The following is a 25,677-nucleotide window of genomic DNA, read 5'->3' on the forward strand; positions in this document are numbered from 1 at the left end:
CTATATTTTAAGAGTTTCACTATGAAAGAATAACAATGGTAACAACCTGAGATATGCAGTAGCTTTTCCTATGCTCTGCTTCCCCAGATTACGCTGCTACAAAAAAATAGCTGTTCCCAAATCTTTGAAATGTTAGCTATTCAGAGTGCAAAACATAAACATAACAAGCTTTGTCTTTCCAGGTACCTTCAGGATGGAGAAATAGAATAGTAGATGTTCTATTGCCAGATCTTACCCAAACCTCACATTCTACTTTTCCTGTGCAACAAGAGCAAAACCCATCTAAAAAATAAACTGCTACTAGATTTGTCATTGACCACGACTGAAAACATTACACTACACATAGTTGCTGTCAGTAATTATTAATAAAACTTTTCCTACCATATTTTCTTCAACACTTTTGAGTAATAATGTGGGAATAAAAGATTTTGGTTTCATCATGGCATATTGAGATTTCATTGTTCTTTTGAAGTTACATATTGTCATTGTACAGGTATGACCACAATTGAGATCAAAATTTATTAAAAGAGAAATTTAAGTGAGTTTTGCCCCATTTTACAACTTTTCTCACCACAATTGTTAAATGAATCACTTTAGTTCTTAAATTAGTAGCACGGTTATTAAGCGAATCTACCATAGTTTCCTCATTGACATTTCTTGTCAGAAGATTACAAAAGCGATATGACTCCGGGACACTGCAACAGTCATAAATGTGAGTCAATTGATAAGCATCTGAATGTAAATAACGTGACCATGGGGATTCTGCAATGGTCGTAAGTGTGAAAAATTGTCATTAGTGCTGTTGTAACTTCAAACAGTCACTAAATGAATTGTTGTAAGTTGAAGACTACTTGTATATAATGCTCATGCATTGCGTAAAGCTGTAGTTTGATATTTCTTAAACAAATGATCTCTTGGGTCCCCTAAACAATGCCTTATAAAAATATGTAGCAAATGTTACATGCTGTCAATGTAACATTTATTAGGTTGTTTATGTAGTCTAGCTCTAAGTAACTTACTTAGACAAAAAAGCATTTTAATAAATGATTTATTATTTTGGTATTACGGTTGCAAATAATTTGCATTTCTTCCAATGACAACATCACATATGCAGTACATAATATCTGTAACATTCCATTCCCTATGCAGTACATTTGCATATGAGAGTTCTAAGAACAATCCAGTTAAGTCACAATTTACTATCTAAAGAATTAAGGTCCACGTGATCAGTTATTTTATACAGGCAATTGCTTAAAAAACAAACAATATGCTAAATTTCAAACAGCAAAGTGATAAAAATCTATTCATACTAATTCAAAAGTAATAGCATTAAACCGAAAACAAAGTTTTATCTATCTAAATCTAGAAGGTAAAGAATTTCATATGTGAATAACCGGGAAGCCCCTTAATGTGTCCACTGTAGTTTGGTAGATTACAAATGAAGCTGGTTTAGAAAATCAAATCATCTGCCACTGCATGTAATTGTTAGAAATGCCCTAGTAACTAAACATACAGCTTTATGCCACCTAAATAGAAAATATAGATTTCCTGAAAGGTAAATATTAACACCTGAATTTTCTAAAATCATTGGAAAATAGCAATTGCTGACACTAAGGGGCAGAGATATTGATTAAAATTTCTTTCCCTGACATGAGGACAACATTAAGAAAATTTAAGGCACTTGAAAGAGGGTTCACTGTATTTAGGAATACATGTTTTAATGTCTTTGAAAGGTATTCTTGGCTCAGTAACAAAATCATCTCACATTTTGATTCTGGAAGTGCATACAGCACTGTCAGTTTTGAAACATTTTCCCCTTTAAATTTACAAGATAAATATTAACATTCAAGAATAAGCATGGAAGCAAAAAGTAAATAGCTTTTTAATCTTACTTTGAAGAAAATGTTTATGTAATATTAAGAATTCATTTTTAAACCGTCATTCTTTAGAATTTAATTAGCATTGTGTTTAAATTGTCAGTTTCTTGCATTTATAAAGATCATGGGGAGGTGAGTAAAATGACTACCACAAGGCCATTAAATACACACCACCTATTTTGGAAATATCTGAATGGAGTAGTCAGTTCAACTGTCTTATTCACCTGAGCTATTGTCTTTTAGGAGTACAGTTGTCGGAAGATTCTTTAAAATTACAGTACTCTCTACTAAATTATTTCATGAATTGACTTTCTGACTAATATTGAAGTGAACTTTACTCAACCTGGAAGGATTAAGGAAATTAAAATGATGTCAACATTTTTAACAATAAATCTACAGAGTCAATTTTGTCATCAGCATAATATCAACCACTGCAGTTCCTCTTTGACTGGAGCTCATCCAGCAGAAGCACTTAACCCTATAAATTCAGTTTTGATTATTTCAACTATATTTATCACATGACTTGCAAAACAAACATTAAGATGTTATCAAGTGAATAATCAAAATAAAATAACTTAGTTCAAGTGTTCAAGTTTGTTTCTATCACACAATTTGCTGTATTATGAAACTACAGGTGGGATATTGCTATGTGGGAATAAAATATTCCAAGATCCATGCAGGACTACAGTACCTTTAAAATATCCATAATGTGAGCACAAACTGTGTTTGCTAAATTATTATCCTCATATGAAAAGCACAGCATTTTCTAAGGCAGGTAATTTGAAGGCTACAGACAAATGGCTTTAGAAACAGTAAACAAAGCCTGGATACAGCAGATTGAATCCATACTTTGCCACATTTTGCCACAAAAATCAGTTGGATAAATTCATCACATGTAGCTTACCCAATCTATTTTCCTCAAAGGAAAATATTCCTCAAAATATAGATCCAATACACTGTATTAACACATATGAAAACAGTTAACGATGTTAGCATATAGTGCTGAGGTTCATATGTCTAATGGAGAAAACTTGGTGCAAATAAAATGACATTTTTCACTGAACCTCAAAATATAAGATGGCACAACACTTCAATTTGCTAATTAAGGCACTGGTCCTTCTTCCTTACGCACAGGGGAACTTGTATCTTTTGATCATCATTCTTCCTATAGATGCTTACACTTCCAATAGAAAACAATCATCGTAATATCATATAATATGGAAAAATATGGGCATTCATATCTGTTAAGAAAAAAATATCCTTAAAACATCCTACAAATCTCTTCCAATTTCCAAGCTGAACAGATAAAAAGTCATACTTTTCATAGATAATTTTATGTCAAATTAACAGTAATCTGTTTTTAATAATGATGCATAGGGATATTGTATCTAAACCTAATTAAATCACTATAATTGTAAATTTACCTACCAAGAACATTGCTGCCACTAAATACAGTAACTATCAAAAGCTACATTTGGCATATCAAATAAAATAATAGATTCTATAGTAGCAGCTGCTAAAAATTTAAAATAAGGGTTCATGCAGAATATTGCAAATATTTCTGTTCAGCAAGACATGATTGACACGTTATTCCAAGCACATTGCAGACCTATTTTTTTAAGTCTTGAAAAATAATATCTTGAACTGCTATATTCCATAAAGAATAAGCATCTTTTGGTGTAGCTAACCATAAATATTGAGCTAATCTAAGTCCACTTAAAAAGAAACGTGTCCTAGAGTGTGTTATAGTTTTGTTCTTTGGACTTGCAAAATTTATACAGAAAGAAGATAACTGCTTGCAGACCCAGCACAAGTACAATGCCACCAATGAAACTGGCTGCATCAAAACTCGCTTTATGAGGTGATGGCTTGGTAGTTGGTATTAGAGCTGATGTGCCTGTCAAATAAGAGGATTATAATTATTAGTGATTTTCTTCTGAATTATATTTTCTATGTATTTTTTATCATCTAAAAATCAGTTCTTCAGCTCTCTCTCTATGAAACAGAATTTGAATACATCCTTCAATGGAAAGATAAAAATTAGTCCTTTTCTAGATTACCGTATTTTTCAGAGTATAAGATGCACCAAGGTTTTGAAGAGGCAAATTAAAAAAAAAGGTAGGTAGATAGAGGGATAGAGAGAAAAATACGGTAGGTAGGGAGAGAGAGTAGGTAGGTTGGTAGGTGGAGGGATAGAGAGAAAGAGAGAGAGAGAAATACAGTAGGTAGGTAGGGAGAGAGAGAAGGTAGGTAGGTAGGTAGGTAGGTAGATGTTTCCAGGTGTATTTATCCATGTGCTGGAGAAGGAAATCCCTGACAATCTGCAGCACCTAAGGCTTGTTTCTGCTGGCACAGCACTTGATCAATCTAATTCTCATCAATCACTCTAACTAAAGAGCTTTCCGAAAGGAAAAAAAAGTTTTTGCACTCTGCAAACCTCCCCAAAATGGCCCATTTTTCACAAAAACAGGCCTGTTCCCCCTCCCAAAAGGCATGAATAGCCTTTGGGGGATTTGCAGAGTGCTCCTGGGGGTTGACCTAGGGCCAAAGTGAGCAAAAAATGGCCCATTTTTCACAAAAATTGGTCCGTTTTTTGTCAAGAAAATTGCATGCATAGCTTTATGGAGGCTTATAGAGTGCTCCTGGGGGCTGGGGGGAGGGGGAAATTGAACAAAAACCAGCCCATTTTTTGCTCATTTCTGCCTTCCCCAGCAGCTCTCTGAAAGCCTCCTACAAGCTATGCCCGGCCATTTTGGTGAAGGGGCAGGGTTTCAGGAGGCAAAACATGCTGTATTTGATGTATAAGACGCACCCAGATTTTCAGCCTTTTTTTTTTGAGGGAAAAAGGTGCATCTTATACTCCGAAAAATATGGTAGATGCTACAGGCGAGCAAGGTCAATTGCTGTTTAATCCTGTTCAGATTATTTAAATCCTGTGTGAGGATGCTATAGAGATACATGATTAAAAAAAAATTAAACACAAATCTTATAAGATTTAATGATCTTGCAAACTCTCAAATAATGATGTTAAAGTGTTATATGATCTGGAAATTAATTGCTAATTCCCTTCCCACTTTGCAGTGTGGATATATAGTATCTCTCTTGGAATCATTACAGCTAAGCACAACTACTGCTCCATAAAGAAAAGTTTATGAATAGCTGACAAAAGACACTGCTGCTTTATGATTCAGATGTTTTGTACATGGTCCCTTACCTCTCTGGAAGGGACCTTATTACTCAATTTGCCTTTTTCTTTTTCTTATTCACCCAAGACAAGAACTGTCTTACAAGTAGCTTTCCTCAAGACAACAGTTCATTATGAGTGCCTGTTAAATTAAATTTTACCTGTTTTAGCAGTAATAACAGAAGTAGTGGCAATGGTTGTAGTAGTCAAAATAGGTTTTTCTGTTGAAGTTGAGTTAGTTGTATTACCTGTTATAAAGAAACAGTTTATATCATTTGATTTGCCTTGGAATATGAATGTAATGTATACTTACAGAATCCTATTTGTGATTCAAATCATTGAACATGACATATTTTAGCTGTTCCTTTCCTACATTTGAAGGACTATGAAAATTATAAAAATATCAATGAATGACATACTGAACACAATTTAAGAATCAAATATGAAAGAGCTCAATATCATAAATGGAAACCCACAAAAACAATGAACTTCAGTTGCAGACTGCCAAGAACAAAAATGTAAAACAAGACCCTTGTATTGTAATTGAGATTAATGGAAGAAAGAAATCAGGAAAAGGAGGCTATAGCTTGAACAAGTTATTATTATATATTTAGGCAGTGAGGATTTTGGAGAACAAACTACCATATTTTTCATAGTATAAGACGCACCAAGGTTTTGAAGAGGCATTTTTTAAAAAAAAGTAGGTAGGTAGAGGGATAGACAGGGAGAGAAAGAGAGAGAAATACAGTAGATAGGTAGGAAGAGAGAGAGAGAAGGCATGTTGGTAGGTAGATAAAGGGATAGAGAGAGAGAGAGAAATAAAGAGAGATAGAGAGAGGGGGGTAGGTAGGTAGATAGGAGGATAGAGAGAGAAAAATAGAAAGATTTAGAGAAATACAGTAGATAGGTAGGGAGAGAGAGAGAGTAGGCAGGTTGGTAGGTAGAGGGATAGAGAGAGAAATAGAGAGAGAAATACAGTAGATAGGTAAGTGTTTCTGCTGGCACAGCACTTGATCAATGTAATTCTCATCAATCATTTAAAAAGCTTCCCAAAAGGGCAAAAAAAAGTTTTTGCACTCTGCAAACCTCCCCAAAACGGCCCGTTTTTCATGAAAACAAGCCCATTTTTTTCTTCAAAAAAAGGCATGAATAGCCATGGAGGAGCTCGCAGAGTGCAAGCCCATTTCTGCCCTCCCCAGCCCCCAAGAGCTCTCTGAAAGCCTCCATAAGGGTATGCACGGCCATTTTGGTGAAGCGGGTGGGGCTTCGGGAGGCAAAAAATGTTGTATTCGGTATCTAAGACGCTTCCAGATTTTCAGCCTCTTTTTTGAGGAAAAAAGGTGCATCTTATACTCTGAAAAATACGGTATATATCTTTTTCTTATGTTTTTTTGCATATTCTTGATGAAATAGACAAATATCACCTTATGAGTTACTTCTGTAACTATTATGCATTTCACCACAACTAGATCTCTTTGTTGCTGGGCAAATTAATTGGGTTGAAATGCCTACAGTCAATATTATCACTGTGTAGTTTCAACCAAGGAGAATTTCTAAAAACAGTCAAGTAACAATACTGTAAATGCAGGTACATCTAAAATTTTACCAGTCATACAAGAAATTACTCATAAGACTGGAAATATAGAAACTGAAATTTTGGTTTAGAAAAATGCTAAGAAATAGTGATTTATGAATTGCTGTACATTTATAATTTTAATACTGTTACTTGAACAATATTATGATGTTTGTCCATCATTTTCAAAGAGGAGCTTGACATCTAGCGCAGCGGTTCTCAACCTGTGGGTCAGGATCCCTTTGGGGGTCGAACGACCCTTTCACAGGGGTCGCCTAAGACCATCGAAAAACACATATTTTCAAAAAAATACAGAAAACATAAAATAATTTTATGGTTGATGGTCACCACAATATGAGGAACTGTATTAAAGGGTCGCGGCATTAGGAAGGTTGAGACCCACTGATCTAGCGGCTAGTGGGCTGTCCACAGTGTGTCCGCAAGTGGCTGGTAAGGCCAATATGGGCACAGAATGTTCTGCCACATGTGTGGACACCACTGTTGCACCATTTGCAGCTCTGTCTTTGCAGAGTGCTTGCTTCTCTTGTGCTATGATTGTCCTTCTGTCTTCAAATGTCTGGCAGCCTTGGTGGATCAACGTGCTCCATGTCAATCTTCTGCCAGGGTTTCCCAAAGAGGTGGTGTTGATATCCAGAGACTTGAGGCTTTCAACATGTCTTTATATCACTTCCTTTGTCCCCCATGCGATCGTTTTCCTTGAGACAGCTCGCCATAGAGGAGCTGTTTAGGGATGCGATGGTCTGGTATCCTTATAACATGGCCTGCCTAGCGTGTCTGGGCTTTCATCCTCAGAAGTCTGCGGAGACACATCGTGTGGAAGTGGTTCAGTTGCCTAGCGTGCCTCCTGTACACAGTCCAAGTCTCATTGGCCTGTATCAGGGTAGTTATCACTACTGCTCTAGCACTACTGAACAATACTAACACATATAGAGCCGAGGTGGCACAGTGGTTAGAGTGCAGCACTGCAGGCTACTTCAGCTGACTGCAGTTCTGCAGTTCGGCTGTTCAAATCTCACCGGCTCAAGGTTGACTCAGCCTTCCATCCTTCCGAGGTGGGTAAAATGAGGACCCGGATTGTTGGAGGCAATATGCTGACTCTGTAAACCGCTTAGAGAGGGCTGAAAGCCCTATAAAGCGGTATATAAGTCTAAATGCTATTGCTATTGCTATACTCTCAAAGCAGATTTTGCTTGATCTATAGATTTATAAAAGTATTGCTATAACTGAACATAATTACATGAGCACAAGAATCACATAAACATGTAAGTAAAAAATTTACACATCTCTACACAATACTTATTTTCCTACAGATTCATTACTGGATAGCATTAAGCTAAAACAATATGTCTGCATCAATGCAGATTTTTTTTTGTTACCTGTTGGGCTAGTGACTGTGGTGGAATGACTAGCTGTAGTAGTACCGACAGGAAAATCTAAAATAAAACAAAACAACTATGAAGCATAAAATTGATTTTTAAGAATAATAGTAGCGATATCTAAAATTCTTCTAAGGTTCTTAAAGGTAAAGATTCCCCCGCACATAGGTGCTAGTAGTTTCCAGCTCTACGGGGCGATACTCATCTCCGTTTCTAAGCTGAAGAACCAGCTGGGGTTTTCACCAGCATATAAATCTTTACTTGAGAAACTTGGGTGTTTGGCCTGGCATTTTTAAAAGAAATATTATGTAAAGTTAATAATTACAGCACTAATTATTCCTCTCATCAGTAGTCATAATCAGATGGATTTCATGAGACATCCAAATCCCTTCTAAGGTAATGGATATACAGCTCTTCATCTTCATTGGGATTGCCAAGCTATTAAGATTCAAGAAGAGGAAAATAATCTACCGAAGGGGCAGGATTGAAATCTTGTACATGACACTTTACAGGCAATCATCTGCCCTAGAGGCTGGGAAATATCGTTAGGTCCAGGTGTCTAGTCTGAACAACTGACAAAACTACTAAATAGTCTATTCACTTTATTTGGGTAAAATTCTTTTTTCAAACTTTTTTCAGTGTTTAGAATTTCATCAAAGGGTTATCAGTGTGTTAATTAAAATAATTCTTATATTTACTAATTAGAAATCCTAACTCTTTCATTGCCTACATCAGGGGTATCAACCTCAATTTCATTGAGGGCCGCATCAGGGTTGTATTTGACCTCGGGGGGGGGGGGGAGTATGCAAAGTAGACATAACCAGCTTGATGTCACTTGTGTCGGGGGCGCTGTGATGGCCCGAGCTCTCTGCCAGCAAAAATGGGCTCCCGAGCTGTTTTCAGCTGCGATGGCACCGTGCAATCCTCTGCCCATGAAAATGGAGCTTGGGAGGGCCGCCCACAGCCCTCTCGAGCTCTGTTTTCGCTGGCACAGGCATTGCAGGCTAGTCGTTTGTTTTCAGTGTGGCCCCACGTGCCGGACCTAAGAACCCCACAGACTGGATCGGGTCCTCGAGTCTTGTGTTTGACACCCCTGGTCTACATAGTCATACTCCTGCTGAGTTGATGGAGATTGTATTAGAAGCTCTACATAGGGGTACTGGGCTATTGGGATTTGAAATGGGCTGACAGTCATCACCATCTTTGTCAATGGAAGTGTTCTGAATTGGTTGCCAATGTTGTGTTCTTCAAACCTCAGAAACCTCTTATAAAATGAGCAAACTGCAATGTTTTGGCAAGGTGCCTAAAAGCCATTGAGGTCAAGATAAGATTCTTTTTGAAAATATTCAGTGATGGAACTCAAGAGTTCCCATAAAAAACTTGTGACATTTTGTGGTACATCACTCATTTAGCTTTGAAATTGTATGCCATCTCATTTTTATTGTACAATGAATGGGGTAGTCCTTGACTTACAACAGCTTGTTTAGTGACTGTTCAAAGTTCCAACAGTATTGAAAAAAATGACTTTTGACCATTTCCCACACTAATGACCATTGCAGGATCAAGGTGTTTTTTTTAATTCAGACACTTGGCAACTGATTCATATTTATGACACTTGCAGTGTTCTGGGATCACATGATCATATTTCGAGACCTTCGGACAAGCAAAGGCAATGGGGAAGCCAGATTCACTTAATAACCATTTCACTAACTTTAGAACTGCAGTGATTCCCTTAACAACTGAGGCAAGAAAGATCATAAAATGGGACAAAACTCACTTAACAAATTCTCCCTTAGCAACAGAAATTTGGGGCTCAATTGTGGTCTTAACTTGAGAAGTAACTGTACAGAACCTCTCACCTTGTGAACCCATGGAAAAACCTAAAGAATGTTCAGATTTTAGAAATAAACCTAAAAGAGGCTATCAGCCTGCTAAAGTTGTAAGGTCGCATCAGAAAGACCCAAACTGCATCATATTTTGAAAACAATGCAGAGGTCATTCTTTTTTAATAGAGTTCTCATTAGAAATTTGTATTCCATAACAATAGGGAAAAAGGATGTATAGAGAGAAACACAAAAATAGTAAAATGCAAGATTTTTTAGCAATGGAGAATTTAAAGAAAAAAGAATATTTTCAGTTGTCATCTGGCAGCTACAGTGCAGTAAAAGATTAGGTGCTGACCAAACATGATTAATATGTTTGTCCTGTTTATTATACTGAATAAAGGTTTCAGGCAGCTTTGCTTTCAGGTTTTTTGGCCCTTAAATAATTATTCTCTTTATCATCATATAAGCATAAATACTCACCTGTACATGTCCCATTTTCAGAAACAGTAGTACAACCAGGATGCGTACTTGTGGAATTTGTGCACTGAGTCAAAGTTTTGTCTAGAGAAAAAAAAAAGTTTTTAATGAATGAAACTTTAAAGCATTTGGCTACAATTCTTATTACAAACATTGTTCTACAATATCCTTAAACACCCAATGAAGTGCTGATTTAATAAAATATTTAGGGAGAGTCTGTTACTCTCCAATGTCTGTTAAATTGCAAATTACATTTGCAGCAGTTTGTCAAACTGCATAAAATCACAAGTATATTTACACATTATTTGTATTATGTTGCATTTACTGTACATACTGTAAATTAGTTCAAAGGAACTAAAATTAACATAAATTTAATTGTCTTAAATTTTTCAGATTTGATGGATTTAGTCCATTTTTTGGAGGGGGCAGGGAGGGCCATTGACTTACCTGAAGGGTCGTTTTCAGGGTGCTGCAAAGAAGAGTCCAAGCAAGGGTTAAATACAGCCAAACTGCCCAGAACTAAATTGAAACTTTAAGCCATGCCTCTGGTGCTGATGAGCTTCAGATTTTTTCAATGAAGACGTGGAACTGTTACGTGCTGAGAAGTCCAACCATGAATCCAAATATTCTCAAAAAAATAAGTCCAAGAAAACTGTCAACTTAGAACTGAGAACAGCGGAGGCAGACCCCAAGGATGGGGTAGACTCTTCTTCGCAGCGCCCTGAAAACAACCCTTCAGGTAAGTCAATGGTCCTTTTCCAGAGCGCTGCTCAGGAGAGTCCAAGCAAGGGACATACCCAAAGCTAAATGTCACTAGGGCGGGAAGCTGCAGCAGTCAGGGTCTCTCCGCTGGTATGAATGCCCTGAAGCACACGACTCCCAAAAGCCCCTTCCGCTGAAGCAAACTTGTCCAACTTGTAGTTTCGTACAAACGGAGAGAAAGAAGTCCAGGTGGCTGCCCTGCAAATTTCCTCAATCGGAGCCCTGGTCGCCCAGGCCACCGTGATCCTTGTAGAATGTGCCGTGATACGACTAGGCACCGGTTTAGACTGCAGGACATGAGCGAGGGCGATGCAGGCTCTAAGCCATCCACCAATTGTAGAAGATGATACCTTCCTTCCCTGGGAAGACGGTTGGAAGGAGACAAAAAGCGATTCAGAACGACGAAAACTGGCCGTAAGCTTGATATATCTGTGAACTGCCTTGCGGACATCCAGCTTGTGCCATTGTTTTTCCCTGGGATGTCTGGGATGTGGGCAGAAATCAGGGAGAATAACCTCCTGGGCCCGGTGAAACCAGGAGTTAACCTTAGAAATGAATGACGGGTCCAGGCAAAGAATCACCCTGTCCTGCTGAACGAAGCACAAGTTCTCGCGGACTGACAGAGCAGCCAGTTCAGAAATACGCCTAGCAGAAATGATGGCAACCAGAAAGTGGTCTTAAAGGTAAGATGTTTCATGCTGATAATACGGATAGGCTCGAACGGAGGCTCGGTGAGAGCACGCAAGACAACAGCAAGGTCCCAAGTTGGATAGCTATGGACTGTCTGAGGGCTCAAGTTGGTAGCCCCCCTGAGGAAACGGCGGATGGTAGGATGACGACTGAGAGAAGCCTGCCCATCAGGAGCCAGAATGGTGGAAAGAGCCACTACCTGATGCCGAAGAGTGTTGGGAACTAGGCCCTTGTCAAGGTTATCTTGCAGGAAGTCCAGGATGACAGGAACCGACGCCAATGAGGCTGCCAGGCCGCACGAAGAACACCAGCCGACGAAGGCCTTTGCGTCCTATATCCGGGTCGTGGACGGACGCTTGGATGGTACAGATCACCCTGGTCGAAAGGCTGTCCCTGCTCAGGAGATCCCTGTCAAGTGCCAGACGGCTAGTTGAGGCCACTAGGGTTCCAGATGTTGAAGGCTCCCCTGGCCGAGAGAGATCTCCCGCGGGGAAATCCGTCAAGGGGGTTCAACGGACTCACCAGGTTTGCGAACCAGGTTCTCCTGGGCCAAAACGGTGCCACCAGCAGCACCTCTGCCAGAATCTTCCTGATGACCCTGGGAAGAAGGGGTAACGGTGGGAATGCGTAGAGCAGGCAAGGGGAGTGTAGAGCATTGACACCTTCCGCACGCGGGTTGTGGAACCTTGTGAAGAATCTGGGGAGATGAGAGTTGGCCGCAGTGGTGAACAGGTCCACCTGCAGGCACCCGAACCTCTGGGACAATCGCTGGAACAGAAGAGGATGTAGGTGCCACTCCGAGTGGTCAAACATGGCCCTGCTCAACCAGTCTGCCTGGGTGTTGGTCGTGCCGGAAATGTGCTCTGCTTGGACGGAGAGGAGGTGCCTCTCCGCCCACTGACCCAGTAAGTCGGCCTCCGACATCAACGATCTGGAGTGTGTGCCTCCCTGGCGGTTGATATGCACCTTCATAGCGATGTTGTCTGTCAATACTCTTACGTGACGACCCTGGATGTTGATCTGGAAGTGAAGCAGGGCCAGCCTGACTGCCCTCAGCTCCAGCCAATTGATGGTGTGAGCGGCCTCTTTTGAGGACCACCTGCCCTGAGCCAGCTGGTTCCGGAAATGGGCCCCCCAACCGAACAGGCTGGCGTCCGTCATGATGGTGAGACGTGTTGGCTCCTAGAACGGGGAGCCCTTCGACAGAGCCGGAGACATCCACCAATTGAGCGACTGATGTACCTCTGCAGAGACCAGGACAAGCCTCGTCAAGCTGCTCTCGTTGGCCTCTGGTAAGGGAGCAGGAGCCATTGAAATGGATGGGAATGGAACCTCGCCCAAGAGACGATGGACAGGCACGAAATCATCTTGCCGAGGAGCTGTGAAAGCTGCACGACCTTGGCCTGCGGAAGCTTCTGCACCTGTGCGACCTTCTCCCTGAGGCTCGCCATACGCTCCAGCGACAGGAAGACCTGGCAAGTGACGGTGTCGATGACTGCACCCAGATGTTGTAGTCTGGTTGTCGGCTGCAGATGACTCTTCTCCACGTTTCTGGAGAATCCGTGGGCTTTAAGCACCTGGATGATGTGTTCCAGGTCCAGAAGCGCCTGTTGGGCTGATGATGATTGAATGAGGACATTGTCTAGGTAGCAGTGCAGTCGAACTGGATGTGATCTGAGGAAGGCCGCCACAGCCACGAGTATCTTTGTAAATGTCCTTGGCACCGAGGAGAGGCTGAACGGCAGGGCCCGATACTGGTAATGGCAGCCAGCATAAGCAAACCTGAGGTAACGACGGTTTTGCGAATAGGAACATGGAGGTAGCCCTTTTTGAGATCTATGGAGGTCAAGATGTCTCCCGGCCTGATGCATCCCAGAATGGACTACAGGGACTGCATCTTGAACCTCCGGTAAGTGATTATATAATTTAGCCTTTTTAGATCCAAAATTCCCCTCCACCCTCCTGAACTCTTGGGAACCAGGAACAGGATTGAGTAAAACCCTGTCTCTTCCTGGCCTGGTGGAACCGGCTCTATGGCCCTGATATGCCTGATCTCCTGTTCCACAAGAGCCCTTTTTACTGGGCACGAGGGAACCGGGCACCTGATGAAGTGGCGGGGGGGAAGGGAGAGGAATTCCAGGGTGAGTTCTAGTCTGATTGTTTGCAGGACCCACTGATACGACGTGGTCTGCTCCCACTGGGCGCTGTACAACTGGAGGCGCCCACCCCTATGGGAGCTGAGATAGTCACTTGTATCTCCTGAAGGGGCGGGAACCCAAAAGGAACGTTTGGAGTAGTACTGCTGGCGGCCCCTGTCACGAAAGGACTGGCTGTCCTGGGACTGGTCCGCCTTCTGGGAGTACGTACGATGGGTCGGAGCGGAGCTAGTAGACGGCTCTGCGTTCCTGTAGGAATAGGGGCCCTTCCTGTCAGACTTCTTAAAGGCAGATGGCATCACCTTTTTCTTGTCCTTGTTCTCTACTAGGGCCGGATCAAGAACCTCCCCAAAGAGCTTATCCCCCTTAAAAGTGGCAGTGACCAGCTTCCATTTGAAGCACATGTCCACGTTCGAGTGCCAAAGCCACAAGAGTCGCCTGGTAACAACATTGGATGCCAGAGCCCGCGAAGCGAACTTGGCTGAGCTCAGGGTGGCATCGGCAGTATATCCGTAGCCGCCATGATCTTATTAATATCCTGCCTTAACTTGGTATCCCTGGCCGAATCCTAGTTAACAACTGCCTCAACCAGAGGAGGGCAGCTCTGGAGAGAAAGGAAGCCAAAGTCTTAATTGCCCAAGCAGCCGCCTGGTGTGTTTTGACAGGCGGTCTCAGATTTCTTGACCTCCACCTTGAGACCTTCCAATAAATGAGGCGGGAGAACGGAGGTTGAGGTAAGGGCCGCCACAGGAGGATCAATGGGGGTAGCTTGAGCAAGTCCTCCAGACTAGCATCTACCGTATACAACTTCTTATCATTGCTACTGGGGGTAGCCATGGTGGCAGGCTGTGCCCATTGCTTCTAAACCATATTAAGAAACATCTTGGGGATAGGCACTATCTCCTGAGCCGAGACAGGCTCCTCAAAGAGGTCCCTGGAAAGATCATCCGGTTCGGTGGGCACCTGAACAGGGGCTTGGACCCCATGCAGGTCGCTATTTTAGCCTTATCCAAGATGGTCTTGAAATGGGCCAACTTAAAGAGGCCAGAAAAAACAGGCTTCTCGGAGGTACCTCCCTCGTCTGCAGAAAACTTGGCCCTCCTCCTCCCATTCTGAATCATCAGAAGCCATGGAAGAATGGGGAGACTGAGGCTCCTGGGAGATCGAAGCTGTCCCGGGTGTTACAGGGGGATGTAAATGTCGGGTCTTACAAGAGCGTTTGCCCCTCTGCTGCATGCCTGCCTCAATACCTTGAGAAATGGCTTTGTTAATGACCTCCTGCATTTCCGCTGAGAGATCGGGTCCCCGATCTTCAACAGGGCGCACCCTGGGGTCTGGTCCGGAGGGAGGATCCTGCGGAGTCAGGGGCCCCAAAACTGGCCCCTCCTCCTCCGAAGGACATGCAAACAGGTTGGCCTGGTCCACCAAGGACACACCCGGGGAAACTCCCATGGCCAAAGAAGCCGTGGGGGAAAATTCCTGGTTTTCCTCATCACTTTCGGAAATAGGATGGGATTGAGTAGGGGGAACTCCTGAGGAGGGCTCCTCAGGAGACACCAGTTGAGAGGCTTGGGTATGTTGTTGGGCCTTGGAAAAGTGTTTTTCAAGGGCCTTCTGATGGTGCAAGGCATCCTTATCAGGCCCTAAACCCTGCTTAGGCCCAGGCCTGGAATGGGGCTTGGAGCCCCTAATGGCCTCCCTGGCAGCCACGCCTCCCTGCCTAGAAAAGTCCTTGGAGGAGACCCCTGATTGGCCAGGTTCCTCTAAAATCTGATCTCCCATGACCCTGGATTCAATCCAATAGATAAGGGGCACCCCCACTCACCACCTCACAACAGCCCACCGTCGACCAGAGTACTCACCAGAGAGACACAGAAAGGCGAAGGATCAAAGGCAATTTGAGAGTTAATCACGAGCAATCACAGCTCCAAATGCCCGCAGGAATAACAATTGTGACCCAGGGGGACTCAAAGCACAGCCACTGCTAATGAGGTGCTTTGGAGATAAATTGCCAGCCAGGCCGAACCAGAAGCTCCAAGCGGCTCCTGCGATGAGTCAGGCTTCAGGCAGCTGCAGCATGTGCGAAGAGTTGAAAGCGAAACCGGCAGAACAGGGGGGAAATGGCGGGTGGCTCTTTGCTGCCACGCCTGCACATTAACAAGCCGGCAGAATCAAATAACGCTCAGAGAAAATCGTGCCGAACGCCAGCTTCAGCAAGCACGGACGATGGCCCACGGAGCTCTCCGCGGGGAATCCAGCTGCAGCAGGGTTGCTGCAGCAGCGCTGGTGTCGGCACTCCAACCCACACCCCCCCCCAACAGCTGCCTGTGTCCCCCGCGGTGCCTAAGGTATCCAGGACACAGGGAGGACCGAAAGGGAGAGAATGGCCAAATTCAAACAATTAAGGAAACCTTCTTTCTTTTGCTCTCCAAGCCTGCTTCAATATAATCAAATATAAACTACTTACAGACAAAGAGTCCAAGCAAGAGATAGAATTGAAGAGAAATTTAAAGTGCGTCCACTGGGCTAGCTGAATTGAAAAAAACTGAAGCTAATCAGCACCAGAGGCGTGGCTTCAAGTTTCAATTCAGTTCTGGGCAGTTTGGCTGTATTTAACCCTTGCTTGGACTCTCCTGAGCAGCGCCCTGGAAAAGCAAGTATTTTAGCCACTGAATCTGAAGTCCATCAAAAAAGGGACTGTTAATACAAAGTTTCACTATACACAATGTTATCCATTCAGCTATTATTTGTGACATTTTCATTTCTTTTTCACTATTATTAATTGGTTTCATATATGTTATATTTAAAAGATAGCAGTTATATAATAGAATGGAAGAGTGCTAGGGAACTGACAACATCAATGCTCATGCTTTCCTGAATTATTAAAAAGCTCATTCTAAAAAAAATCAATCTGGTTTACAAATTAACAATATTTTGTTCAATATAACAGCATTAGCCCTACCTAAAATATATGCAGGAAATCCTGTAAATCATGTAGAAATCTACAGTCAAAAAACTGGCTTAATATGTAAAAGATAAATCCCGCTCATCTCTTAGCTTTTTTCAACTTTAATTTTATTAGGTTCTATCTTGTAGAAATAATAGAAGACACAAGAGGAGAGAAGAATTCTTAAACATTACCAGATTATAGTCTGAAACTCTAACAATTCAATGTTTCCTCATCAGTAGTTTTTACTGCAAATTGTTTCAATTTTTCATTATTCCAATGATTTCTTGCTATTTCCTTTTCAATGCAATCTCTTTTCTATGCTTTCATTAAGTTTATCAATACCGTGCCTATTTTGCCATTTTAGCAACCATATATTTTTGTGTCAATACACTGCACATATCTCATAGGTGGTAGATTAAGGCAGAATTACTCTAGCAGAATAATCAGAAGACAAAAGGGAGTAGTTTAAAATACCGTATTTTTCAGTGTATAAGACGCACTTTCCCCCCAAAAAGTGGGTGGAAATGTCTGTGCATCTTATAGAGTGAATGTTGCTGAAGCCCTACTCTCCCGCCAGCCCCCACTCTTCGGCCTTTGCCTCCCAGCAATTTGTCTCCTTGCAGCAAATAGCTTGGTCAGCTTCGCCCAGCTTGATTTAGCATGAACAGATGATTGGTAGTTGGATCGGCCTCCCGAAATACCGTCGATCAGCTGCTCTAGGCTGCAAGGATTGCTGCCACATATTGCTGCCTCCGCACGCCCCATTTTCAGCCTCCGCATGCCTTGTTTTCGGCCTCCGCATATCCTGTTTTTGGCCTCTGTGAATCCTGTTTTCAGCCCATTCCAGGCGGCAATGTTGGGCGGTGGCAGTGATCCCCGCTGCCTGGAACAGGCCAAAAATGGGATGCACAGAAGCCGAAAATGGGCGGAAGAGGCGGCGATGGGTGGTGGCAATCCCCTCAGTCTGGAATAGCTGGTAGGTGGTATTCTAGGAAGTCGATCCAACCATCAATGAGCTGCTTGTGCTAAATCAGGCTGTGCTGAAGCTGACCAGGCTTTTTGCTGCAAGGAGGCAAATTGCTGGGAGGCAGAGGCAGATTTTTTCCCCTTGTTTTCCTCCCCAAAATCTAGGAGCATCTTATAGTCCAGAGCATTTTATAGTCCCAAAAATGCAGTAAGTATTCCAGAAACATATTAATGTTGTTACAAAAGACTCAAAGAATGAATATATTGTATTATGAATGCTAATAAGGATAGGAAAATATGGAGAGTTGTAGTTAATCCTTACTGACAATTTTGTGTTCATCCTGCTTTCTGTGTAAAAATTGGAACTTCTTCACTTTTCATTAACCCAACTTTGCATATTTGTCAACAAACATGCAAGTGATGTTGAGGCAGCATATTAAATATATTGGCACCTCATTAGATGTAGCATCTTTCCCAAAATTATAGTCTTAACCAGCTCAATAACCTTAGATGTGTTATATACCTAAATGAAATTACCTCTAAATATAGGAGGCCATTTTCTTTGGCTAGATATATGCCTTTCCCACTAGTCCTGGGAAATGCAAAAATATCCCGGTTGGGCTAAAGTTTAGCCCACACAGCAAAAGGGCTTTTGGAACACATATTATATTGTTCATTTTACGTTCAGACTTGATAATCTCACATTTAAACACATTTTCTGGTCATTCTGATTTATCACACAATTTCTATTTTCAGATATTTATGAATGTTACTCAAAATGCAGCTAAATTTTGATTGGTTTTGCAGCTGCTGCTTGATTTGTCTATATTTTAATATAGATACAAACTGTTATAAATTACAGCATTGAGTTTTTTACGTGCTGATCTTTAGCCAAAATAAATATATTTGATTTTCCAGATAGTGTTTACTAAGACTAGATTTAGTTTTCCTTTAAAAAAAAAGAATTCAAATCCTGGCTTTAATTTTTCTTTACTATTTCTTTCCCCTTCTTTGTACTTTCCATGTTGCTTAACCCAAAAGAAACTGGTCGGCTGTCTGTCTTTTAGTTATTAGATTACTTAGAAGGTATCTCCACGTTTCATATACAAGCTTAAATTCCAACATACAATTTGAGGGGCACAATACATGATTGTGTTCTTATCTAATTACATGAATCCCTGAAGCTGCATATATGTAGCAATGACATATTTTTATATACGTTTTGGCTGTGAAAAATGAAACCTTATAATGTTTAATTTTACAATGTGTGCAAAAATTTATAAAGTCAGTAAAACAAATGTAGCAAATCAGAAGTATTCAACATAATTCAATTTACCACTGCATTGAAGCCATGTGCAATTCAGTTGAGATGATTCAATAGCGATGCAGGAACTACAATTTATATGTCTTTCACAGCCAACTAGAACAGAAAAAAATTGTAAAAAGAGAAGCCAGTTAACAATAGATAGAAAATAGAAATATAAATCACAATAGTTTAAACTTAAAGGCTTTAATATATCATTGATGACTAAAGATACTTGCATGATACTTTATATATGTAAAATACTCAGAAAAGTAAAAATTCAGAAATACTTGTAATGGTCTTCATTTTAAAATGGAAAGTTAACAGAGAAAAGGGGAAGAAGGAGTAGACAAAGCATTAGACAGTATGAATTATTCATATTTAGAATTTGGTTGTTCAAAAGCTATTTTTGTTACTATTCTTGGATCACAAAAGTATTAGGTTAACCTATTGATTGCAGTATTATTTGAATGCCAAATTTACATGTCTATATACCTTAAAGCTCTTCTTCTTTCCCTTTCACTCTAAAAATTGATATAGTTTTAGCAACAGCAATAACACTTAGACTTATATACCATTCATAGAGCTTTATAGCACTCTCTAAGAGGTTTACAGAGTCAGCATATTACCAACAATCTGGGTCCTCATTTTACCCACCTCGGAAAGATGGAATGGTGAGTCCACCTTGAGCCGGTCAGGATCAAACTCCTGGCATTAGACAGAATCAGCCTCTAATACTGCATTCTAATCACTGCACCACCATGGCTTCTTTTAATTATTAAATTCTATACACTAATGACACTAATTTAAATTTAAACTCAATTCTTTCAGGTTTAACAATAATATTCCTAACCATCACAATGAAATGTCATATTTATATTTATTGCACAAGTAGCGCTTTTCCTGTCTTAAGATATCAATGATCCACTCAATGACAAAATGGATTTTTCTAGATTCCAAAAGGCTGTCAAAGCCCTGATTGCTCTGTGGATGTAGATCTGTCCTGAGTGATCAATGCAATCATTCCTAAACACGTTCTTGCCAGCAGAGCCTGAGCAGCAGCTTGGAATGTATCTGAATTGAAAACTATGAAATAAGTAGGATATCCACTAGAATACACATGAAGGAAAACCCATGCCAGATAAGTTTGATACAGTTTAGGGCCCATTAAAAAGTTAATATGGTACAATAAGGAGGTCTTCCCAATGTCCCCAATGGAGTTTTTTCAAATAGCAAGGGCCATATTGCATTCTGTCCCAAAGAAAGACCCAAACTCTCAGTAACACATGAGAAATACACAAGAAATCTTGAAGGTAAATTGCTTGAATTCAGTACAATTCAACCTCTGGCGGATGCAAATCCAGATGTGGAAGCATCCAGAATACCATCCTGTCCCATTTTGGATAAGTAGTGAGGCCCAAAATAAGCTTTGATCTGTCAATTGTGTATTCAGCTCTTACAATTACAGGTAGTCCTTGACTTACAACAGTTCATTTAGTGACTGTTCAAAGATACAAGACCACTGAAAAAGTGACTTATGAACTTTTTCCACATTTGCAACCATTGCAGCATCCCCATGGTCACGTGATCAAAATTCAGATGCTTGAGAACTGACTCACATTTATGACCATTGTAGTATCCTGGGCTCATGCAATCATCTTTTGCAATTTTCTGACAAGGAAAGTTAACAGGAAAACTAGATTCATTTAACTGTTACTAATTTAACAACTGCAGTGATTCATTTAACTGTGGCAAAAGGGTATAAAATGGAGCAAAATTCACTTGACAAATGTCTCACTTAGCAACAAACATTTTGGGTCAATTGTGGTTGTAAGTTGAGGACTTCCTGTACTGGCTTATTAAATTAGTAGGCGAGGCTAGTTAAGGCCATCAATGCCTCAGTGAGAAAGGGAATGGTGCCATCCTTCTTTGTTCTCTATTGCTGTAACTCTATTGATCCTCTAAGACTTCTTAGTAGCTTTCATACCATTGATTATGATCTTTTCTTGAACAGGCAGTCTAATTTGGGCTATGGCAGAATTATACTATAGTGATTTCACTTGTACTTGGAAACCTTTTTTCATGAGGGAGAATTACTGTTTCTCAACTGTTCTTGCACATGGCAACAGAGCTACAGAGTCCCTGGGGTTTCATATTATTTCCCCATGCCTTTTAACATATGTAAATAAAAATGCTGAGCAGTCAACCAACAAATGTGGGCTGAGGTTCTCTCAACATACAGTTTTCACCTGGCTCTACTTCCCCTTCTTAGCTCATGGGTGTGAGAACTGACATTCTGAACCAGTTATTGGGCAGGGTAAGGGACAGGATAGGGGCCAATAAACTAACACTTGGTGTAGCATAGGTTATCTTTCATCAGTTTCAGATGATCTACCAATTATGAGGTTAGGGGGGGAGAGAGAGAGAGAGAGAGAGAGAGAGGGAGGGAGGGAGGGAGGGAGGGAGAGAGAGAGAGAGAGAGAGAGAGAGAGAGAGAGAGAGAGAGAGAGAGAGAGAGAGAGAGAGAGAGACTTACAACAATATTCATATTCTGGTAACTTCCTGGTTGGATTATTGCAATGTATTGTACATGGCTCCCTTCAAAAACATTCTGGCAATTTCAGCTGTTTAAAATAGAGCAGTTAGACTGCTCACTGGGACTGGCTGACACAGATTATTCCAGTATTTCACCATCTATATTGGTTACTGCTCCACTTCCAAACCATAATCAAAGTGATAGCTTTCACCTTTAAAGCCCTTACAAGCTTAGGAGCAGGTTGCCTAAGGAGCACTTTCTTTCATATGTATCTACCAAGACCGCAGTATTGTCTAACAAAGCTCTCCAAGTCCGTCTGTCCCCCCCCCCCCCCCACACACACAAAGGAGGTAATGTCTATAAGGGAGAAAGCCTTTTCTCTAGCAACCTGTCAAGTTACGGAATGCCCTGTTCCAGATAAACCAAACTGCTGCCACATGAACATTTCAACACTAGGTAAGGACCTTATTTTCCTTAATAATTTTGAAATAGTCCTTGATTTACAACAATTTGTTCAGTGACCAGAGTATAATGGCACTGAAAAAGTGACTTATAATTGTTCTTCACACTTACAACCATTGCAGCAGCCTCATGGTCACGTGGTCAAAATTTGGGCATTTGGCAACTGGCATGTATTTACGACAGCTGCAATATTCTGGGGGGTCATGTGATCACAATTTTCAACTTTCACTAGGCTTCCAACAAGCAAAGTCAATGGGGAAGCCAGATTCATTTAACAATCACATGATTCACTTAATTGCAGTGATTCATTTAATAACTGGCAAAAAAGTCAAAATGGGACAAAGTTAACTTAACAAATTGCCTTGCTTAGGCTTAAAAAATCATATCATGTTCTTATAACACAATTCACTGTTACAAATATAAACAAGGAATAAGAATCTTTGTAAAATACAATATTAATACAAGATTGGTATTCTGATGACTTTTATTCCTATATCATTTGATTGACAAAACTTTAGTTCAACATTTATGGACCTTCCCCTTTGCCCTACAAGCCAGCAACTCTGGTACAATCTATCTTAGAAACATAGAAAACGTCATCAAAAAAACCCCAGTAGTCCTTTGAGTTTTGTTTGCTCTATTTATTTATTATTTTTAATTATTTGGATTATTTTTAATTTTTATCTTGCATTGTGTCTCCAGTTCCCAACGCAATACGTTTATCAGTTTACAGTACACAATCCAACACTTGGCAAAAAAGTTTTCAGATTCACATAGACCTAATAGTGGAAAATCATTTGTCCCTTATTTTTTTGTCTTCTCACAGACAGAACTTCTCAACTATAAATTCTAGCTTTTCCCTCCACTCAACGAAAAACCTACTTCATTACCAAAGAATAATAAAAATAAAGCGGTTTAAAGCTAAACCTGCCTTTCTTTGGCTAGGAAGAGGCAATATTACCCCTTCATTACCCCCAAAAAAGTAATTCTGCTACTTCCGGCTCTAATTTGTCCCTCTTAGATTCGCCTCGCTCAAGTCGATCTTGCCGGCCAGCAGAAGAAACTCAAAAGGGTCCAAAAATGATGACCTGCCTCCATTTCGCAGGGCTCCAATATATCGGGCGTTTTCTTTCCCCTCTCTGCCGTCCATTTAAATCCTCGACAAGCCGAAAAGCAGCCGCCCGGCTTCTTTATACAGCAAGCAATGGCAGCGACCCGTGACAGTCGTTTAAAACCGTCTCTGCTCTTCAAACGGCTTTTTTCTGGCTGTGAAATTCGGTTGCTTTTGCGCACAGACCAAAGGAAGTGTTTGGCATCTGGATAATCCAGCTGAGAGTGCTTGCAACCGGTGTGTGGTGGGAGCTGGAAGGGACCTCGGAGGCCTTCTAGTCCAGCACCCCTGCTCAAGCAGGAGAACCTACACCATTTCAGACGAAGTGGCAGTCCTTCTTAAAAACCTCCAGTGGTGAAATACCCTCAACTTTTGGTGGCAAGCCGTTCCGCCAGATAATAGTCCTCATTGTTAGGAAGTTTATCCTTAATTCCAAATTGCTTCTCTCTTTTGATTAGCTTCCATCCCTTGTTTTTTGGTCTTGCCTTCTTGAACAAGGATTAGTATGTATGTATGTATGTATGTATGTATGTATGTGCTGCAGGTATATATTTATGTACGTATATAGCCATGTATTGTGTGTGTTATGTATGTGTTTGGGTAGACATACACTTTCTCTTGGGAGCAGACAACAGATTTTCATTTTTAATGCAGGCCCGGGTGCTCGCAGTAAAAAAAAATGACAATAAATTAAGTCAGTGTTTTTCAACCACTGTGCCGCGGCACACTAGTGTGTCGTGACATAGTGTAAGGTGTGCCGTGGGAGAATTACTTTATATATAGTCAATATAGGCACAGAGTTAAATTTGTTTAACATTTTCTAATGGTGGTGTGCCTCGTGATTTTTTTCATGAAAAAAGTGCACAAAAAAGGTTGAAAAACACTGAATTAAGTTATCTTATCATCCTCTGGGGCTTTATCTTCCGCCTTCGGCGATCCCACGATCTTCCTCAGGCCACTCGTTTCTCTCCCCATCCCTCCCAGGAATCTGGCAGCCGGTTCCCCATTCGAAGCACGGCCGAAGGAAGAACCGCAACGCCGCCTCCCTTTCTTTTTCTCACGCCTCGGGATTCGCGGCCAAAACCTTTTCCTCTCGGGACGCGAGGCAGTTCGGGCCCTCCGCCTGCTAAGTCGACAGGCCGCCTCCAAGTGAAGCCCAGGCGTTTCCAGCGCGGTCCCCCCCCCCCACCTCACTCCTCGCTCCCTCGTCCTTACCTTCTTCGACAGCTGCTTTGCTCTGCGGAATAAGGCAAGAGGCGAGAACCGTCAGGAGCAGCGAACAAGCCAGGGTATCCCAGAAGTAGCGCTGGCGGCTGTAACGGCTCATGTCGGCAAACGGTGGAGAAAACTGAGAGCAACCCCTCCTCTCCCAGAAGAGCGTCGTCCGTTCCAGGTGGCCGTTTAACGCCCGTCTCGCGCCACTTCCCGGACCGTACTGCCCTCTGCAATCACGTGAAGCGGCTGTTGAACGGACGACGGAAGGAGGAGGCCAAGGGCGTGGCCTCGCTTACACCTTTTAGTATGAAAGTTTTCGACCACTCCCCCCCCCCTCCCACGCCCGTTTTACTGCGTTGGATCGGCCCCAACCACACCGGAATAGGCACGTTCTAGTCACGTGACCGACGCTTCGCCCGAGAATCGAAGGTGGGAAGCGCTGCGGCCGCTCTAGGCCCGTACCCTAGAGGCTCTTCTCTTGTAGATCTGGCGACGTAATTGGCGAGGAAGTGATGTCATGGAAATGATCTGCCGCCGCAAAATTTGCAAATGTTAATGCGGTATGCCGTGCAGATCATCGGGACCGGATTGGTACTATCTTCATCCATAGCACAAAGGCTTTTCTTAAAACCATGAGTTCAAAAGTTTTTTTTCACGGTTTTAAGAAAAGCCTTTGTGGTATGGAAGAAGATAGAATTTTTTTTTAAGAAAGTTTTTTTTTAAGAAAAAACTTTTTGGATATGTGCGAAAATTGTTTTTGGAATTTGGGACTTGTACCCCACCTTAAATATAGATATGATTTGGAAGATAAATTGTCAGCCAAAGTTAACATAACCTTCCTCCAGATGTTCGGGCATCTTTGGTCCTTCTTTAGTGTCTAATATGTTACATTTTATTTCTCACTCGTCCAAAAATTCAGTGTTGCTGTACACAAAATGAAACAATACAGGTATTTCTTGGCTTACCAAAGTTGATTTAGTGACCATTCAAAGTTACAACGGCGCTGAAAAAAGTGACATGACCATTTTTCAGAATTACAACCTTTGTAGCATCCTCATAATCACATGATCAAAATTCAGATGCTTAGCACCTGGTTCATACTTAGGACCACTGCTGTGTCCCAAGGTCATGTGATCACCTTTTGCAACCTTTTGGCAAGTAAAGTCAATGGGGAAGCCAGATTCACTTAATA

At 41.4% G+C, this 25,677-nt stretch overlaps 2 protein-coding genes across 2 annotated transcripts in view; one reads left to right on the top strand and one right to left on the bottom strand.

Moving 5' to 3' along the window:
- The window catches only part of LOC116507423 (coiled-coil domain-containing protein 162-like), a 32,670-nt gene extending 30,814 nt beyond the window's left edge, over window positions 1–1,856 (top strand). Inside the window, exon 21 of the mRNA XM_032215541.1 lies at window positions 183–1,856. Within this exon, the coding sequence (XP_032071432.1) occupies window positions 183–293 (111 nt within the window). The 3' untranslated portion in view covers window positions 294–1,856. The remainder of the gene's footprint in view (window positions 1–182) is intronic.
- CD164 (CD164 molecule) lies at window positions 1,693–24,823 on the bottom strand. Its single transcript, XM_032215542.1, has 6 exons — window positions 24,486–24,823; window positions 19,195–19,278; window positions 10,338–10,418; window positions 8,032–8,088; window positions 5,223–5,309; window positions 1,693–3,774 (listed from the first exon to the last, which is right to left on the bottom strand). The coding sequence occupies exons 1-6, from the start codon at window positions 24,595–24,597 to the stop codon at window positions 3,611–3,613; spliced, it is 585 nt and encodes a 194-aa protein (XP_032071433.1). The 5' UTR covers window positions 24,598–24,823; the 3' UTR covers window positions 1,693–3,610.
- Window positions 24,824–25,677: the final 854 nt, after the last annotated feature.

Source organism: Thamnophis elegans, chromosome 4 (genome assembly GCF_009769535.1).
Source record: "Thamnophis elegans isolate rThaEle1 chromosome 4, rThaEle1.pri, whole genome shotgun sequence".
NCBI lineage: Eukaryota > Metazoa > Chordata > Lepidosauria > Squamata > Colubridae > Thamnophis > Thamnophis elegans.

What these genes read in the sequence shown, in the direction of transcription:
- CD164 (XM_032215542.1), bottom strand. Translation starts at nt 24,597, where the DNA reads ATGAGCCGTTACAGCCGCCAGCGCTACTTCTGGGATACCCTGGCTTGT. An exon ending in CACATGGCTTCAATGCAGTG is followed by an intron (nt 10,419 to 19,194) that starts GTAAATTGAATT and finishes TTTTTTCTCTAG; the next exon opens with ACAAAACTTTGACTCAGTGC. An exon ending in CACAGTCACTAGCCCAACAG is followed by an intron (nt 5,310 to 8,031) that starts GTAACAAAAAAA and finishes TCTTTATAACAG; the next exon opens with GTAATACAACTAACTCAACT.